At 40.3% G+C, this 18,903-nt stretch overlaps 1 protein-coding gene across 1 annotated transcript; it reads left to right on the top strand.

Moving 5' to 3' along the window:
- The first annotated feature begins 1,390 nt into the window (after positions 1 to 1,390).
- On the top strand, positions 1,391 to 18,826 carry LOC127371100 (rho-related GTP-binding protein RhoA-D). Its single transcript, XM_051413704.1, has 5 exons — positions 1,391 to 1,559; positions 10,592 to 10,749; positions 13,257 to 13,377; positions 13,784 to 13,914; positions 15,624 to 18,826. Exons 2-5 carry the CDS (start codon positions 10,594 to 10,596, stop codon positions 15,795 to 15,797), a joined length of 582 nt encoding a protein of 193 aa, XP_051269664.1. The 5' UTR covers positions 1,391 to 1,559; positions 10,592 to 10,593; the 3' UTR covers positions 15,798 to 18,826.
- The last annotated feature ends 77 nt before the right edge of the window (positions 18,827 to 18,903 follow it).

Raw genomic sequence — 18,903 nt, 5'->3', positions numbered from 1 at the left:
ACTGTAACGTGACTTTATAGAGGGGGAGAAATTATATCAGTGCACAAAGCAAAGTAATACATATTAATCATTTAATATAAATATTGGCTGTGTGAGTTATTTTTTATTTAAATGTTTATTTTTATATTGATGGGCTGCAGAACAGGATGGCAGAGTGCATGTACGTTTTCTCTTTATTTCAGATTTTTACTACAAAACAATCACAATATTTTAAACAAGAGGAGATTTATGTTCCCTCATAAAATACTGACTTTTACCATAATAATTGTTCATATTTGTTATTGTACATTTCTGTCATCATTGTCTTTTACAGTAGCAAGTTGCTTTTTACTTTCTTATTTTCTCTATGTTTATTGTTATTGCACCATAATACCAAGGTAAATACCTGGTATGCAGGGGTGTTTCAATATGAGGAGCCTGAGGTCGCACGGGTCTCATCCCAAGTGACACCCCATTATCCTTACCTCTTCCACTCCAGAGTTTTTCCAGAGGTTGTAATGGGCTATGTTTTAAAGCTAGAGTAAAGATACTGGTATATGAAAGTAGAAGACCATTGGTACAAAACAATGTCATGCTAGCATGTTGGGAAGAGGGCTAAATAACGCTCCAAAGTGAGGCTAAATCTTAGCAATAGAAAAACTGGCATGGCCATTTTCAAAGAGATTCCTTGCCCTCTGACCTCAGGATATCTGAATGAAAATGGGTTCTATGGATACCGACGAATCCCCCCTTTGTAGACATGCCCACTTTATGCTAATCCCATGTATTTTTTGGGGTAAAAACATTCAGTTTTTTACATGTTGTATACATGTGTTATTTAATATTTATTTTTGGGGGTCTTTTTCCCTTTATTAGATAGGACAGCTGAAGACAGACAAGAAATAGGGTAGAGAGAGGTGAGGATAACATGCAGCAAAGGGCCACAGGTCAGATTTTAACCAATGGCCCAGCAGCCATTGCACATGGGGCGCCATCTCTACCAGGTAAGCCATCTGGGTGCCTCATACTTGAATATTTCTACAGATTGGGGTCCATAAACTGTATTGGAATTGCATAAATTGGGGAATAACTGGAAAAGTAAGACACACACTTTCTACATAAGTCAGTGCTCCTCACCACCAAAAAGTCTTGGAAATAAATCTGATCATTTTTGATTTTCTCTCAAGTTTTTATCTTTGTTATTAACTTCAGAAGAATCCGATATCATGTGTGTCTACATAAAGTCTGCAGCTCCTGAATGTTGCACTATTTTCCTCCCAAAGCCCAAACATAGGATCTGAACTACAGTGCTGGATTTTAATTCTACCGACCTGCCTCTTTTATTTTGAAAGCCCTCAGCGGAACTACCTGTCTGTCTGCCCTGGCCTGGCTTGTCGCTGGTGTGTTGGTGGGAGGATCTTGCTCGCCTGCCCCGTTTCTCAGCACCCTCTCTGTAAAATTAGCGAATACTGCAGCAAGAAGTGAGTGTGTATATGTGTGTGTGTGTGTGTGTCACGATCAAGAGGAAAGAGCAAACGGGGATTAATATTTATTAAAACCTCTCATCCGACTGCTGGCAGGTAATTATGAACCGGAGGCTGTAGTTTGACTAAATATTCTTATTTGACACAAGTCGGCAGTCTAATTATAGCTCACTTACTTGGGTGAGAGAACAAGGTGGTGGCTTGTCCTCATACTAACATTCGCCTTTTTTTTCCTCTTAGGTAGTTTATTCCCCCAGGGGTTATTATAATGAAGTATACCCGGTGTTGGTGTCACTTGGCAGGGCGTGTTTCTGTACAACTGTTGATTGCTTCGTTTGTTGGTAGTTTCAAAGTCAAAGCAGCGGATCAGATCCTGTTGGTATGTACAGTCTGTCCAAGTGCTGCGACCTCAATAAGCAACTCCGCATTGCAAAAAATCTCCTAATGAGCCATTTTCTATTCCTGGGAACACTTTAATTTCCTCATTATTAAAGAGTCCCATTTGTTAGAGGGCGTTGTTTGAACTGCCAACAATGATTTTCAAACGCAACAAAACATGTGGAAGAGAGAGAGAGAGAGAGGGGGAGAGAGAGAGAGGGGAGGGGGGTGAAATTGGAGAACACGGGTGAGTTATTTAGGCTGAAGTTGGATTAATTGTGTTAAAGTGGGAGCTTTCTTACCACGTTAAATTGTGATAATGTAGTGTGATCATCCTGCTGAATGTACAATCTGTTGGAAAAACAACATTCATTGCATTCATGCAAATATATTCTTGAGACACTTGCAGGTGGATAACAGCAAAACTAAAAACAGTTTAACAGTCAATTAATTGATAAGTTGATTAACATTTTTCAGCCGTTTTGATAATAGAGTAATTGTTTATTGAGGAAAAAATGCCAAATATTCTCCAGCTTTTTCTTCTTTCTCTGTTTTATATCATAATAAATTGAATATAAATTTGATGTATTTTTTAGTCTAAAGGGATCGATAATGAATTGCAGCCCTGAAAACTGGAAAAAAAATTATTTTTTGACCAGTGAATTAATAGTTTGAACTATAATTTGTTGTCAACAAATTGTTGTCTAAAAAAAAATCAGTGAATCTACTAACCACCAGTTTAGAGGTCAATCAGTCTGTCAGCAGAAAATCTACATAATTGATAAATAGTTTAGGTAATTTTTGGGGGCAAAAGTCTACAAGTTCCAGCTTCTGAAATGTAAAAACTTTCTGTCTTGAGTATCTTTTGGATGGACGGCCGGACAAAACAAGCTGTTTTAACTTATAAAGCGATGGTAATCTCAAACTATTTTCTGACACTACAGACCAAATAATTAATAGATTAATACAGAAAATAATCTGCAGATTAATCAGTCATAACAACAATCATAAGTTGCAGCCCTAGAGTAGATGGATAGATTTGTCCCTGGAGGAACAGAAGTGTCCACACTCTCTGGTGGATTCCTCTCTCTCAGCCACCCAGTCAGCCCCGTTTGTTTGCTTGTGACCTGAGTTATTGAACAGAAGTGAGTCACGAGGTGTCGGTTCCCTCGAAGCCATGTGTAGGTGTATCCTCTGCCTGTATCTCTGAGTTTGCTCATCCCACTCCAGCTACCACCAGCTGACTCAACTCTTGTCCTACTTCCTCTCAGTAGGCTTGAAGAGCAAGAGTGTCTGTGAGTGTCTTCCTTTGTGTATTTATAAATTAATAGCCGCTTGGCAGAAGCCATGAAGGTGACCAGGCTGCGGGTCATTAATTTGAAATGTGGTCGGACAATATGGTGATTAGACGAGCTTTAGTTTGTGAGGCTCTTCTGATAGACCCAGTCATAGAGTCAATACCATAACCACCTGAATTTAAATTGGTTGACATTTTCAGAAATACGCTTGTTGGTTTTCCTTCAGAGAGGTGAGAAGATTGATACCACTCTCATATCTGTGTGGTAATTATGAAGTTTAGTTTGACTTAAGAGGAAACAGTTAGCCTTGCTTTGTCTAAAGGCAGCAAAATCCGCCTATCAGCACCTGTGAGGCTCACTAATTGACACGTTTTATTTCCTTTTTCTTTTTAAATCCGTTCAAACCTGGAGTCTAAAAAACAAGTTGCAGTTTTATGGCAGGTTATCGTGGATGTATTAAAGAGAGCTGGTTGAGTGTCGCTATTCAGGCTTGCTGCCACTTTGTACCGGTGGCCATTGGCGGTACTGTAACAAAAAAAAAAGCTTTTTCCACATGGACCACCAAAAAGAGACATCTTTAAAACTGATGATAGGGCGCTTCCAACTGTGTCCCATATCCAGTTCTTATAATACGTCCATGGGGGTTATTTTGCTTGAGTTAATTGAAATATTATTAAAATCGTGATATGCAAATTGCAAGATCTGCAGTGTTTTGGTTAAATGTGTGACAAACCAGCATTATACTAAGGTACTGTAGTGCTGCAGTGATGCCCTGCTCTACAAATCTTGTGCCCCAGATTCAAGAAAACATGTTATTTTTACTACAAACCCCCCAAAAATGTCACATCATCATGATTTTAATAGTTTTTTTTATTGAAAATCATTCCAACACTAATTGTGAATCATATTGCAGTTGTAATATCTGTCAAAATAATCACAATATAGTGTTTTTACCAAAGAGCATTGACTTTGAGTCTGGTTATTACTGTGAGGATGCCAGGAAGTCAGCTGAGACTTCTTTATACTAAGCTAAGTTAACCGGCTACTGCATGTAGCCTCACATTTACTGGACATACATGAGAGTGGTGTCAATTTTCTAACTCTCATCAAGAAAACAAACTATTTCTTTCACATAAAAATATTATTTAACATCCTAAATATAAAAAGTTCCCTTATTTTAGTTGAAAATATGGAACATTTTAATTCTGATTTCTTTCCTCTATATGGATAAATAGGTCATTGTCCTCAAGAGTGGAGATGTCGTACCTGGTTTTATTGCATGGGCGTCTGACTGTTGGGACATTTGATCATTTCCATGGGTGTACCAGTAAAGCCATGACTCAGTGAAACTAAGGAGCTGGTGTGTTTGTAACATACGCCCAAAGAATGTGAGAGGTTGACCTGATCTGCTATGTATATTTCTGCTGTTGTGTAAGAGAGCTCAGAACTCACATTTCAATTTTATGCACTTGCGTCCACAGTTTATACCCAGGAAGCTTTAGATTGTATCCATAAAGGCTCAATCTGAACCGACCTGAAGCTTTCTCGTACAATTAGTTTTTGAGTAGTCACCCAATGTCTGATCCTCTACGTGAGGTCTGTTGCTTCCTGTCAGATTTAGTAAGATAAAATGTTTTCACGTCAGGTTAGGTTGGTGTAGACAGCCGGTGTCGCAGGCTGTCTGCTCTGTCTCAGCCAACAGCCTCTGCCAGTTTATGAACTTTGGCCCATTTCTCAGACAGACAGACAGACAGACAGACCTGCCGAAGTGCGGCAAATTCTTGCGTCCTTTCAGGTTTAAAGGTTTCTCTGTTTTTGATAGCTGTGTTTCAGCCTGATAGCTTGTGTCTCCTGAGAAAAAACACTAATTCATTATTAGAAAGGAGCTGCTGTTGAGGTGCCAAACAGGCCGGAGGGCATTCATGAAAAAAGTACAAAAGTACATTAAAGTTCTTTTTTTTTTTTACTCTGCAGTAAAATACGTTTTGCACAGATTTAGGCTCGACTTGTAAATCCAGCCTTGGTTTTATTCCTCTGTTAGTTATGAAGCTTTTATCTACAACCTGAGCTCCTTGACAACTCCTGTGATGGCAACACCAAAAACTCAGGAAATAACTTTTCAATGTTGATATCAGCTGATCTGTAACTCTGGGCTCTCTGACTCTAATGTAGTGTATCAGAGAACGAGGTGCAGCCCTGGGAAGCCAGTTAGACGAGCAAAACAATCACACTAAGACTCATTTCCTGTAATACTTCTGCTTGTTTGCAGGACCTCGGAACAAAAAAAGTCATCATTATCTCCGAAACAACAGGCCTTTTATTGGGTGGATGTTTGTCTATGTTCAGCATTGTTGTTAAAAGTTATATGAGGATTGAAAGGCAGCTCTCCCTCATTGGTCAGGGTCACGCTCTGCTCTCTGCTAACTCTGTGCTCAGCATGTTGCATAACTCGTGTTGGCCCCTAAGCCTCAGGAAACCTCCTTAGAGAAGGAGAGAGGTGGTGTGTTAATTAACCCGGGGCATTGCTCAGATAGTTGTAGGAAGTAAAGGTGCTTTGCTTTCTTTATGTATTTGAATGGGTCCACGTGTTGTGTTTGGACCAAGTTTTATGGATGCTTTCCAGTGTTATTTTACACTTCACACGTACTGCAACAGCTTCCATATTTTATTTAATTCTGTTATTTACTATTATTTTCATTATGAATTAATGTGTGGATTAGTTTTCATCATTAAGTCAATCATTAAGTCAATAAAACACACCCAAATGATGAAAAATGGCCATTTCCAAGAAATCAGAACCCCAAATTACTTCATTTTTTATGATATAAGAGGAAAACTAATCCTTTTAATTGCAAAGCTGGAACCATTTTGCAAGTTTGCTTGATCAATGACACAAATTAGTTTATAAATTATCAGATTTGTTGGTTATTGATTTTCTGGTCATTAATTGACTGTGAAATTGTTTCAACATTAGCTGACTTCATATAGATAATAAATAAATGTTGTTGTTTCCTTGATTTTTAGCACTTGGCAAGCAAAGCAAGCAAAATATGTAACACATACTGTATGTAACTCTGACTCTCTCTAACAAAGATAATTAAAGATATTGCTCTGGGGCCAAAATAGTCCAGCCACCCCTCCGTAAAACTACAATGTAGGCTATTGTTTTTCACATTTTTTTATTCTTGAGTTTTTGTGCGGATTAAAGAGGCGAAATAGAAGGTGTTAACTAGTGAGCTTTAGAGATGCTGGTAGGCGGATTTTGTAAAATTTCTATAGAGTCAGGCTACCTACTTCCCAGGCTACTTTACAGGCTTTATGCTAAGAATAAAGAAATAAGAAATTACATTTCTGCTACACAAAATTATGGTTAGTTTTTCTGATTTACCTCTTCAGGTCTTCACTGTATTCCAGTGAAACAATATGAAAAAGGAAAATCCCTCCTTGATTGAACTGCTTACAGTTTATTTCTTTGCAGTCTGTGATTAGGGGTCACATTAGCTGGTGTTCAGACTGAAATCAATGTGTATTAAAACAACCCAAGGGCTTTATTGCTTCAGGAGTCTGAAGGCTTTTCAGATGCCAAAATACTGTGCTGTGGTGTATAATAGTATGAAATAATATTTTACAACTCTGGAAAGTTATCAAAGCCGGAATTATTAAATTTTTGTTGTGAGGTAAACAGTACAAACACAGCGTTCACGAAGCGCCTTGTCGGATGACGTAAAATAGCTGGAGCCAGTTTAAACTTCTCTGCTCTATGACCCTCTATGTCCTCTGCATTGGCCCCCCTGCTGCATCGCTGGACTGGCCTCATTCAAGTAGATGTCACAACAAGCCAACACTGTTGGAACTGCTGCTAGAAGACTGGGAGGAAGAATGCTAATAGATCACTAATAGAAATAGCTCATATCACTGCATATTAATTCTCCAGCTTGTGTTTTAAGTGAATTAATAAGAGATAAAATGTAGGGTTTTATTAGGTACAACCTCAGCTAAAAGACCAGTTAACTAAAGTTCAGTGTTATTTTGTTATCTTTGCTGTACAGTATGTCTCTTTGATGTTTGGCAAGCAGTGTTCCTGCTGTCTCACCGTTATAGTTATTCCTCAGTCAACCTCAGAATGATTGAAGGTTTTATGAATGTGTTCTAACATACCTCTTTGCACCACTGGATAAATCTCAGTTGAGTTGTGCAGACTCACAGTGACAGGTAAATGAAAATGTCTGCACTCTGAACTGAGGGATCGTTGTGTAGAGCTGACAGAATGATGTTGAACTGCTTTTTTTGCTTTTGTCACGGCTTTCATGCGGACGGTTAATCTCTCACTGACACCTTTGCTTTTATTCAATAGACTTGAGGTCTAAGGTCAGCCAGCTGATACCGGTCCCAGATAAGTGGCGCACATACACATGTGATTGAATCAGGGTGAGATCAGGCTTTGATATGAATGTGGAGAGAATGAATGGTGGTGGTTTTGTTGGCTGAAACATGATCAACAGGCTTGATCTGGATGACAACAGTAGTGAAATCTGTTACTACTGGCAACCATGTAAACGTCCTCCTCAGCTGTTGCTGTCATTAGTATCCATTAGTGCAGAAATTGAGGGTATCAGTCACAGGTAGACAGAGTGTTGAGACTATATGGGACATTTTCACGCATAATTTCCTCAAGATGTTCCTTCATTGGCTCCCAATATCACTGCCACCACGGACAAGCTATCATTGTGCAAAGTGAGCGACTGTGTACATGTGCATGTATGTGTGAGTAAGCAGGCGTGTGTGGTTGCATGTATTGCGTTGCCTCTGGCAGCCCTCTCCTTGTCCTGGCTCTGCTGAGGCCTGTCCAAACAGAACTGCAGCCAAAAGCTCCTCCCAGGCTTCATAGAACAGGAAGTGGATTGTTTTGTTTCACAGCATGAGCCTCTGAGGCCCCGGTGCCGCTGTCTCCCACTTGTTTGGCTTTGAACCCATCATCTAGTTTAGGCAATCTCTGGAAATGAAAAGATGCTGTGCCGTTTCTCTGGAATCAATATTCATTCCAGTATCAATCCCACCGACAGAAGGAAAGTGGAGGCAGTCTCTGTTCTCATTAAATATTCTGATTTTTGTCCTGTGTCAGTTGAAAGCATTTGTCACTGCAGCTGTAGGGGAATTATCATTTTTGGTTGTCACTGTAGAGTGTATTCAGGGGGTTTGCTTACTTGTCTTTAATTACATATTGAACATGTAGAAATAACGGGAGTGAGCACACAGTATTTGCTACAGTAGCCTGAACTGAAACTTAAGTCTTTAGCATCTCTCAGCAAAAACAGCTGTAACTGAAAAGACTGCACCAGGAGAAGGAAAAGGATGAAATTATGAACAACCCATGACCAGTTTTTCCATAAGAAGGAACAAGTAACTTGTCAATAAAACTGTCAAACACACCCCAAAATTTCCGGTATGGCTGCTCATTATGCCAAGTCTAAATGTCCATGGAAACATGGCTCTTGTATCCCTTTTTTTATTTTTTATTCTTTCCTGGGTTTCTTTGCCCATTGTGCCACTTAACCCATTTATTCATATAACATTTATATTTTAATTTGCTTTAACAAATGTGTGCACATCTACAGAATGTGCATAAATGTGCAATCAAACAAGCTTTTTTTGGAGCTTTTGTATCTTATTTTTTTATTTTGACACCACCAAGACTTTTCCATAGCGTTTATTTTAACTATTGAGCTGAGTTTAAAATTCCAAACAAAATCCCTTGGATTTACATGTTTGCCACAATGTAATAAGTCACTTTTAGTAATAAGTATATAATATTTATAGTAATATATAAGTAGCTTCATATTTGCTGTATAGACATGAGTGGCATCAATCGTGTTATTTAAATCTGCAAGAAGGGCAAATATGCCTATTTCCCAAAATGTTGAACTATCCCTTTAGTGTAATTTATGTAATATATGGTGTCATTGTCTTTGTAAATGTAAACTCTGCTGATTAATACCGTACAAATGGCATACTGATCAAGCCTCTGAGGTTGATGATTCGTTAAGACTTTGCAAATGTTGGCTAGTGTTGGCTTTAAAATGTAAGAAGATTCAGATTTTGCACAAATCCGCTAATCTGTTAGGGTACCAAACCAACAAGAGTTTAACTAATAACGTGGTGTTGCTATGCATCTGATCCGAGATTAAGAGTGGGCGTTGGTGCAGACTCAACTCAAAAGTTTTGCCAGCAGCACTGTAAGATTAATTTCCCCTGATAAGTGGGTGCCCTCGTGAAGAGGAATGCTGTCAAGACCGTCTGGCAGAAAGTGGATGAGGTGAGGAGCCAAATGACTATATGCACAGCTGCTCCCAGGCAGCAGGGCTCCAGCTCATCCATCAGCTGCACTGCTAACTCATGCCCACACAGCCTGCCCCAACTAAACCAGTTCTCACATCTGGGCTTTGCACAGAAATGTGTCTTGGTTCAGTTGGTTAAGTGGATTGAATTTTGTGCACAGGAAACCAGCAAAGCATATTTCTTTGCAGGCATCCATCTTTGTCTGACATGGTTTTGTTTGGGAGCGGGAGAAGCTTACATGGTATTTTTTTTTCTTTTTCTGCAGTTAACACACACATGCTCACAACTCTCTGAACCCCATGAAAGCAATTACAGCTTAACACGGGAACAGCATATGGGCTGGCAGGTTTAGCTCTTGGTCCTTTAATGCAAAGTAGTTTTGAGATAATTAGGATTTTGTCTACTATGAGAGTATTCCTGAAGAGAACTGAAGAAGAACCAGAGGAGATCAAAAGCAGGGTAATGTTTTGTCTGCTTTAGGACACCACCAAGTACTTCACCAGCTGCTCTGATTTCCTGGCCGCTTTTCTTTTCCACATACGTTGCAGAGGGAAACAAACAGGGCGGAGGAAGGCTGATAGCACATTCCTTCATGTCCCAGCTTGTCTCAACACCCCCCTCCTCTCTTTCTCTTCCCCCTGTCACTCCACTATCTTACTCCTTCTCCTCTGTTCTTCATGCTTTGTAGTCTAGATTTGGCATTGTGGATTCAAGGTCTGCCACTGCAGTCTGTGACAACATGCAGATCCGAGAGCTCTCCCTTAGGTGTAGTGTGGTGCAGTACTGTCAGTCAGAGATGTCAGAGTGGTCGCGTTAGAGCTGCACAGCATGAGCAGAAAAAAAGTTTTTGTACAACATTGTGTTTCTTGATTTTTCTTGTGTTCCTGTGATCTCTACAAATAATTTAAATATCTGTAGTGTGGAATAGACAAATGGATGACAAAGTGTGACTTTGTTGTTTGGCTCCTTCCTACAGCGTGACAAGTGAAATTTCCCACAACAGCAAAAAAAGTTTATTTTACCTTTTGTGGTGCTGCTCATAATTTTGACACTAACAGTCTTTTCTTTTTTGTTGAGTGTCTGTTTATGACAAACCCTCCTCTTGTTTCCCAACAGACATGGCAGCCATTCGGAAGAAGCTGGTGATTGTCGGAGATGGCGCTTGTGGGAAAACATGTCTTCTCATTGTTTTCAGTAAAGACCAGTTTCCTGAAGTCTACGTCCCGACAGTGTTTGAGAACTACATCGCTGATATCGAGGTTGACGGAAAGCAGGTTGGTACATTGAACATCCAAGTAACACTTTCTTCAAGTAATAATATAAAGGCCCTAATTGAAAGCCCCTCCCCATAATATAGTTTAAAATGATAACGGTGGCAGATCTACAATTTCTAATTCTTAATAGAATTTGAAACAGTGAGTCCTCGATTGCAGACAAGTGGAAAAAAGCAACGTTGATGATTTTGCTCTGATTTTTTTTCTCCACAATTTTTGCGAACTGTTGTTGAAGATCTAACAAGCTAGATAAATAATTAAACAGTAGCTTCACTAGTTCTAAACTCTATCTCCAGCTGACTTTCTAATGTTTGCATGTCCCAGGCACAGAAGTCCGCCTCCTCGCCATTTGATGAAACACAGAAACGTACAGCATTGTTGCAGTGTAACATAAGCTGGTCCCAGTATTATAAGTATGATAAAGACAAATGCAGGCTCAGACTTATTTTATTCTACTGTTGTTTGGCTGCTCAGTTTACATACTTTAGATTATATTTTTTTCCACTTTAAATGAGTAAAGGCTTCTCATGATGAGGGCTATCAATGTGTTTGCAGTAACTTTGGCTGGGGCTGCTGCAGTGTAAACTTTTCCCAAATCCAGTAAACAATACGACAGAGCTGCTATCGTTAGCCTAAACTCTTGAAGCATCCATGGCCAGCTTCCACACAGAGCATAAATATAGATAATATGCTGTAAATACTCCTAACCCCACAAAATAATGTTGCAAGAGCGGACAAACACAGTTTGTTCCATTCCTTAAACGTTTGCTATTGTCACTCTCACTACAGCCCCATGCACACCTGTTTAACCTGGATAAATCCAAAGCTTGACAGACCTGCTGTGCCTAGTTACAGTTGCTAAGCTGTGTTTAGGGAACGGTCAGTTATGGTTAGCAGAAAGCAATGGATGCTACTGCACTACTGTTTCGTTCCATTGTGGGAATTTGTGACGCCACTAAATGTCACATATTTCAGTTCGTACACTTCAATTAAACGGTGGAGGGCAAATAAAATGCACTGTATAGTAAACAGGGAGTTATTTCAGACGGAGTTCTGAAACCAGCTACAGTCCTACTTCCAAGTGTGTGTGATGTCTTGAATTTGAGTCTTGGGTGCCCTTGGTCAGCGAGGGAGTCTGAGCCTCAGATGGCTTGTTATGTCCAAGGGTTTTGTTCTCTTGAGCTGACCACCGCTGCAGGATCACCTCTTGGCAAAACAGGAAATGACTCTGCTTCCCAGCTTCCTGTTCAGACAGGGAACAGGGATGTCTCCTGGCAATCCCCCCCCCCATCAGGACCCCCCTCCTCCTTCTCCTCCTGCCCGATAAACGTCTCTCATTTCCTGTCCTGGTCGCACTCAGACGCTGGGAAGCAAGGAGGGGTTAACTGTTGTGTGCTGGACAGGAAATATAAAGTTAGGGATCCATGATGGACATCGATCTGGAGGGAGATAATTTTGGTAAAGATCTGACTGTCTGCCCCTTTAGTTATCACCCCCCTGCAACTTTCCAGAGGATGGCCGCCCCATGAGAATTTATCCCATTATACAACCAGTTGGATTGTGTTCTCAGCCTCTAAATTCTTCCCCCCCTTGAGGGTAAAGAAAACATATTCTTCTCTCACCTTCAGTACATTGGGCCAATTCTAAAAATAGCTGTTTTTTCCCTCTTTCTTTTCCTCCCCAAAGTCTGCAGCGCACAACAAGTCCAGTGGGAAAAGAACCGCTCCAGTTGCTCATGCAATCTCAACAGTGTGCAGCCACCACCCACCCTCTGCCTCTGCAAACCTCTATTTTGGGACCGTTGACTGATGCTTGTGCTCTCTGTGGGCATACCAGAATCTATTGTCATTCAGTAAAGTTCCAGTATTTAAAAGTTTGAAAAAGTTTCCTTCCCTGAACACAGTGAATCAGCTAAAGAGCGGAGTCAAGTGAAGACTGGCTGTTAATGCCTGTACAGGGACAGAAGGTATCTGGTTTGATGCCTGCTAATCTCCCACTTTCCCTAATTGAATTAATCAGTGGTGTGACGGGATGAGGCCAGTCCCTGAGTTCATTTCCACAACACTGACAACATAACAGACTTATGAAGCTGTTTAAGACAGAGCTGCAGTGGTGATGAGAAAAAACACAGAATTCCCCCTCAAACAAGGATATATCATATCATGACTTATGATCGAGATAAATGTCTCAAAATTAAATAATCTTAACATTATTTACTTCCTGGTGTTTAAAGCATTGACCTTTGGGAAAATCACTTAGACGCACCACATGCCTCAAGGTTCACACGTCATACTCAATGACTAATTTTCATATTTAGCCCTTAAGAAGGGTTCAAATTACAAATTACCAGCACAAAATGACGTAAAGGAATGAATCATAGAGATGATTTGGAGTAACAGGAAAATCACTCTGTATCCACCGTCATGTACAGTATATTTATATATACAGTACAGTGTATTTTGTTTGTCTACTACTTCTTACAATGTTTTCCTTATGATTTCTCCCAGGTGGAGTTGGCGCTGTGGGATACTGCAGGGCAAGAGGACTACGACAGGTTGAGGCCTCTCTCCTATCCTGACACAGATGTCATCCTCATGTGCTTCTCCATTGACAGCCCAGACAGTTTAGGTAATGAACTGCTGACATACAGAAGCCCATTTAAAACATTTTATTTCTATGACCTATATTTAAACAGGTTAGTCTCAAATGAGATCATCGCGGCTGAGACGGCAGCAGCACAGAAAGTTGACAAATATGATGAATTCATGACTTGTACTGTATAAAAGTGACGTGTTTATCTTCATAGAATCAAGGCAGCTCATATCAGCTACGCAAGCGGTTTGTTAAATGCCTTAATGGACTTGATGGGAAGTAGGATTAGTGCAGCTAAAAACATCTTTGCCTCAAGCAGTCTGCAGAGCAATCCATCATGAGAAGTGTTCTGCGCCGTGACTCTGCACTGCCTGGCCCTTTTTATAGTCCTCCCCCCTCCCGTCTTGATTGTTCAGCTCACTTCTTGTCTCTCCCGGGACAGAAAATATCCCTGAGAAGTGGACGCCTGAGGTGAAGCACTTCTGTCCCAATGTTCCTATCATCCTGGTGGGGAACAAGAAGGACCTGAGGAATGATGAGCACACACGCAGAGAGCTGGCCAAGATGAAGCAGGTACAAAAGCCTCCATAGGTCAATAAACTGCAGATTGGGGTAATCAGACACAAGTAGGCACCTCTTCAATACTCAAGCACCTAAGGACTGAGGATATGTGCAGGGTTGAATAATTTGATGAGGTTCTGTGTGAATTATTTATGTACATATTAATGACAAGTATTGCTTCTCCGGGGGTTCGGATTCAGATTGACAACTGCACTGCAATAAAAAAGCGCAAGGAGCTGCTTTGTTAGCACATTACACCTCCATCCTGCAAATATTGGTTCTGTCAAATCATGCTTTATAAACAAATTCAAGCCTGCATATCCTGTTTCTGTGCAATCTCCAGCCAGCTCTGGCCTGGCGGACTCGCAAGTTGTTCAACTTTGACCGTGCAGATGTAGACCATCAGCCAAGAGAAACACTGATGCACAATGTTTAAAAATGGAGAACTCATTATTCTAGTGTGTTTCTTCCCCATGTTTAGTACATTACACATCAGACAGTTTTTGATCACTCTGCTCAATATTTTTTCACCCCTTGGAAACCATGACATCATGTCCTTTCTTAGGGCCGAGTTCGGGGCAGTTTGGTTGAATGGAATAAAATATGATCCAGGAAGGCCGGTTTGAGTAATACAACCTCGAGTTTGAAGGTTTATCAAAACACCAGGTTTTTATAATACTATGCGAACCAATTACACCATTCTGGAAAGTAACATGGTAATTTTATCATCTCCACAGGTTAAACAGTAGAAATAAGCTCATGTATTTGACAATGTAGTTTGGATGGTGCTTCAAAAGTTGAGCCAGGGCTCAGTCCTTGTGAACTAGTCAAGTCAGTATTATCTCAGAAGGCACCAAAAACACTTAAATGAGCGAAAAAAGGCGAACATGGATCTCTCTTCCAGGACCACGGACTTGGAATCCTCATACAAAGTGAATAGACAGCGAGAGATTATATATGTAGAGAAAAGCAGAATGTCAATATGAGATATGAGATGAATATGATCAGAGAAGATGAGTAAGAAGTAAGAAAATGGGGAAAAAACCACAAGAAAGATAGCACAGTAATAAAAAATGGAAATCCTCCCGTTTTCTCTTTTTTTTTTAACCCGTTTGTCACTGAAAATTAACTTCAAATGGTGACAGCACTCTGAACAGGCTGTCAGCAGCTTTTCAGTCATCCTACAATGACAGCAACATATTGGTTTACTGTGTCACAGCATGCCTCTATGGCCTACTCTCTGTCTCCAGGTCCAGCTGATAATAGCAACATGTTGACAAAGCTCTCCAGCTCTTTCAGACGCCACTGTCAGCTTTTCCTTTCTGTAGAAATCAGGAACCGTTTCACAAAGAGTAGCACAAAGTCATCAGTTCAAGTGTTTTGGACTTTACATGGTCATGCAGACATTGGTGGGCCGACGTGTGTAGGTATGATGTGGCTGAGAGGGTTAGTGAAGTAGCGCACTTGAGGCTCCAATTTCAGTTTTATCTGTTCGACCTCATTTCAAGATGATGTCAAATTTAGCTTATTTGGTTTTATTGAACATGTGTAGGTCTGCTACTAATAATTATTTATTGAGAAGCTCAACATTTGGCATTTTTGCGTGAAAAATAATAGCAGTGGTAGTATGTATTTTTAAATATATATATATATATATACATTCAACCCCTCCCAAAGGATTAAGATTACCTTTCCTCACAATCTCTGATCTAACCATGCAGGAGCCGGTGAAGCCAGAAGAAGGCAGAGACATGGCCAACAGGATCAGTGCTTTTGGCTACTTGGAGTGCTCCGCCAAGACCAAGGATGGCGTGCGGGAAGTGTTCGAGATGGCCACTAGAGCGGCGCTGCAAGTCCGCAAGCGCAAGAAGAGAGGCGGCTGCACACTTCTGTGAGCACTCCAGACCCCCATAAAATCCACTGACCAATATGAGAAAAAGAAAAACACACGAAAAGGACTGACCTTTTACCAAATGGCATCTTTGTACTGTATCTTGCATTTCACGATAACAGTCAGGCAGATGAGTTGAACGCAAACAAACTGAATACAGGAAATGAACTTTGTCTATATTACAACCATGGTTAGAAATTGATGTTTAAAGATCCTTGTTGATTTTTTTTTTTTTTTCTCAAAATCTGTCTTTACATGTAGAATGTTTTCCTACTTGTTTTTCTTTATATTTGTAATGTAATGAGGCAGTGATAGGTGCACATATTTGTATGCAATATTGTTCTTCACGAGCTCGGGCGAGCAGCATCCTTCTTAGCTTGTATAAAGTCTTCATGAGTAAGGTCTTGTCCAAACAGTCCAGACTGTCCTGTTAGTCTCAGTTCTGTTTATCATGGTAGCCGTGATAGAGAATGAAAGTTGATATCTTTTTGACCATAAGAGCTAGTGCCTTTTTGTTTTCCGTTTTTTTTTTTTTTTTTTTACTTTCTACTTGTCATGTTTGTCAGCTAGCTAACATTTCAACCGAGGGGCTCTCTATTGTACTGTAGCTCATTTTACACAGTGTTGTCATTGTGAAACCTGAGCAAAGTAATAACTAAAGGCTTTCAGTGCAGCTGACAACTCGTCCAGCACAACAAATGGTTGCTTGTGCCATTTTCGGTGGCATGAAACAGCACCATTCCCTCCAACATTTGCCATTCTCACTGAGGGATAAAGAAGGTAGCTGCCTCTGTGATGTGATAAACAGTCAACAAGGGAGTATTAGATCAGATTATTCACATGCATCCCGCATAACTATTGTTAATCTGTGCAGTGGACCAGGACAGACAGATGAGAACTGGCCAATCAAGACACAAGCCAATATGACTCAACTATGCACAATGGCTGTTAGGACCAAGATGACGCAGCTGAAACAGAAATGAAGGCCAAGGCCTGGTGAAACCTCCCTTGTTTGTTTATTGTGAGTGATTTGAGTTTAGCTCTTCTTCTGCTATGATGCGAGTAAGCCAGTCACGCCTGCTGTTGGAATCCGTGTGCTGTGCGGGTTAGCCCAGTCGTGGAAATCATGTCTTGTTAGAGCTTTTAGCCTTTGTGTGTGGATGTTTCCAGTCGGACGACATTCTTCGCGTTTGAGAGGAGCTGAGTTGTGTGTGTTGTGTGTTTGTGTGTGTGAGGAGTTTGTTTTTCCCCGGTGCCTTCTCTGTTCTGGTGTGCCTTTGGTTGTTTTCTCCCAGACCAGATAGACCAGCTGCTCTATGCCAACCTGACACTGACTGATAAGGACAAGAGTGACCCTTTCTGACATGTTTCACAAAGTTTGATTCTTTGAATTTCTTAAAGATTATAATGATTATTATGCAAATGTGTCATTAGTTTCCAAAACTTTCTGTTGAGAGTTCCTCATAACATAAATATTGAGATTATATGGAGTCAGTTTCATCTTTATTATCTTGACAGATAAGCTAGGTTTCGCCACGTCATGCGGTTTTACGGCGAGAATGAATCATGGGAAAATTACATTAACACTACAAATTTCCTCAACATCACTGAGAAAACATCTGTCTGCTGCCATAAAGGTTGTCTTTGATGTTTTACAGTTGTGTATTATTACTGCCAAAAAGTTTTTAGAGAACAACTGTGGAAAGATGGAAATTGAGTTTATTTGTCTTTATCCTGATCTATGTTGCTCTTGATGTTCACTGCTTGGCAAGAAACAGTTTATGTCTCAAGTCAAAGGAGCAGGAGATCTTCAAGGGTCTATCCCAGATTGTAGTCACAGCAGCCTTTGGAGACATGTCAGCAACCGTCCACTGGTCCCCGTTCTTGCTTATGTGTCCTCTCAGAATACTCGATTGTGAATTTGACCTGAAAATATAATGGCTTGATATACAATGCTTGAAAGGCCCAGCGACTGTCCTCAGGCACACTCTTTATAGCATTCCCTTCTCTGCCTCTGTTTCTTGTTCATGTACTGTACGTCTCCCTCGGTTGCATGTTGCTGTATGTCTAGAGGAGGGTGGATGTTGAACTGTGTATGGCAAAAATGATATCTTTGATGTTGCATGCAACCTTCTTCTTATGCCAGTAAAGGAAACAAACCTATCAGCTGGCGGGATCTGTGTCTATTATATTGTAATGCCATCTGTAATGCAACTTTATACCCTCTACTGGCCAAGCACACGTTTTAACTGAGTGATCCAGTGGAGAAGCTATAACTTATAAAAACTAGTTACGTTTTTGAAGCGAGGGGGCATTTATTGCAATCACACACACAAGCACCATTTTAATATTGTTACCTCAAATCTTTATAGGGGTGGATACCCTGTTTTAATTTGTGCGTTATTGTGGACAACAAGCACACAAACAAGATCAAGAATAAAGAGATTCAGATCCTTCTGATTTTTATCAATGAAAACATGGGCCATGGGTTATGCGTTTCATAGTTGTGGCTTGATGTTCACTGTTCTCAACAAGCTAGAACACCAAGAAATTCTTGGGAATTAGAGGTCGGCAGAGATAGTAGAATAACTTTCACAGCCGGTAGCTTAATGATGGAAGCATTCCCGTAGAGCAGCAGAGGGTCTAGTGTTGAACATATCACTAAGAGCATGTACAATACTGCTGTTAATGTGTATGCAGGTAATGTTGCGCTAAATCAAAAGTTGTCTTTATGATTCCAATGCATGCATGAGAAAACCATGGGTCTTTACCGTGCGCGCGCACACACACACACACACACACACACACACGCACGCACTACATGCACTACATGCACACGTCTTTGGGAACAGCTTCTGCTCAGTGTTGTGTAACTTCTTTTTCTTTCTTTCTCTGGAAGTATTTGAAATAATAAAGGATCCAGATTTATATAAAAGCTCATTGTAATAATGCTTTGTAAACAGAAAGTGTTGTAGTGAATGTTTGATCTGAAGTGAACATGAACATTGTTAATAAACTATTTTTGAGACAAGACCGACTGGCCTTAATTGGTCAATTCTTGTAGAATGTTGAGGCAGCAAATATGGTTTTATGGCATTAGACAACATTAA

The sequence above is a fragment of the Dicentrarchus labrax genome, unplaced genomic scaffold, assembly GCF_905237075.1.
Source record: "Dicentrarchus labrax unplaced genomic scaffold, dlabrax2021, whole genome shotgun sequence".
Taxonomy (NCBI): domain Eukaryota; kingdom Metazoa; phylum Chordata; class Actinopteri; family Moronidae; genus Dicentrarchus; species Dicentrarchus labrax.
The sequence above is the reverse complement of the archived record's forward strand: the minus strand, read 5'-3'. Positions and strand labels throughout refer to the sequence as shown.

Bases quoted from the DNA above. Each gene is read 5' to 3' on its own strand.
- LOC127371100 (XM_051413704.1), top strand. From the start codon at position 10,594: ATGGCAGCCATTCGGAAGAAGCTGGTGATTGTCGGAGATGGCGCTTGT. The intron at 10,750-13,256 runs GTTGGTACATTG...GATTTCTCCCAG, and splicing joins TCGAGGTTGACGGAAAGCAG to GTGGAGTTGGCGCTGTGGGA. The intron at 13,378-13,783 runs GTAATGAACTGC...CTCCCGGGACAG, and splicing joins TGACAGCCCAGACAGTTTAG to AAAATATCCCTGAGAAGTGG.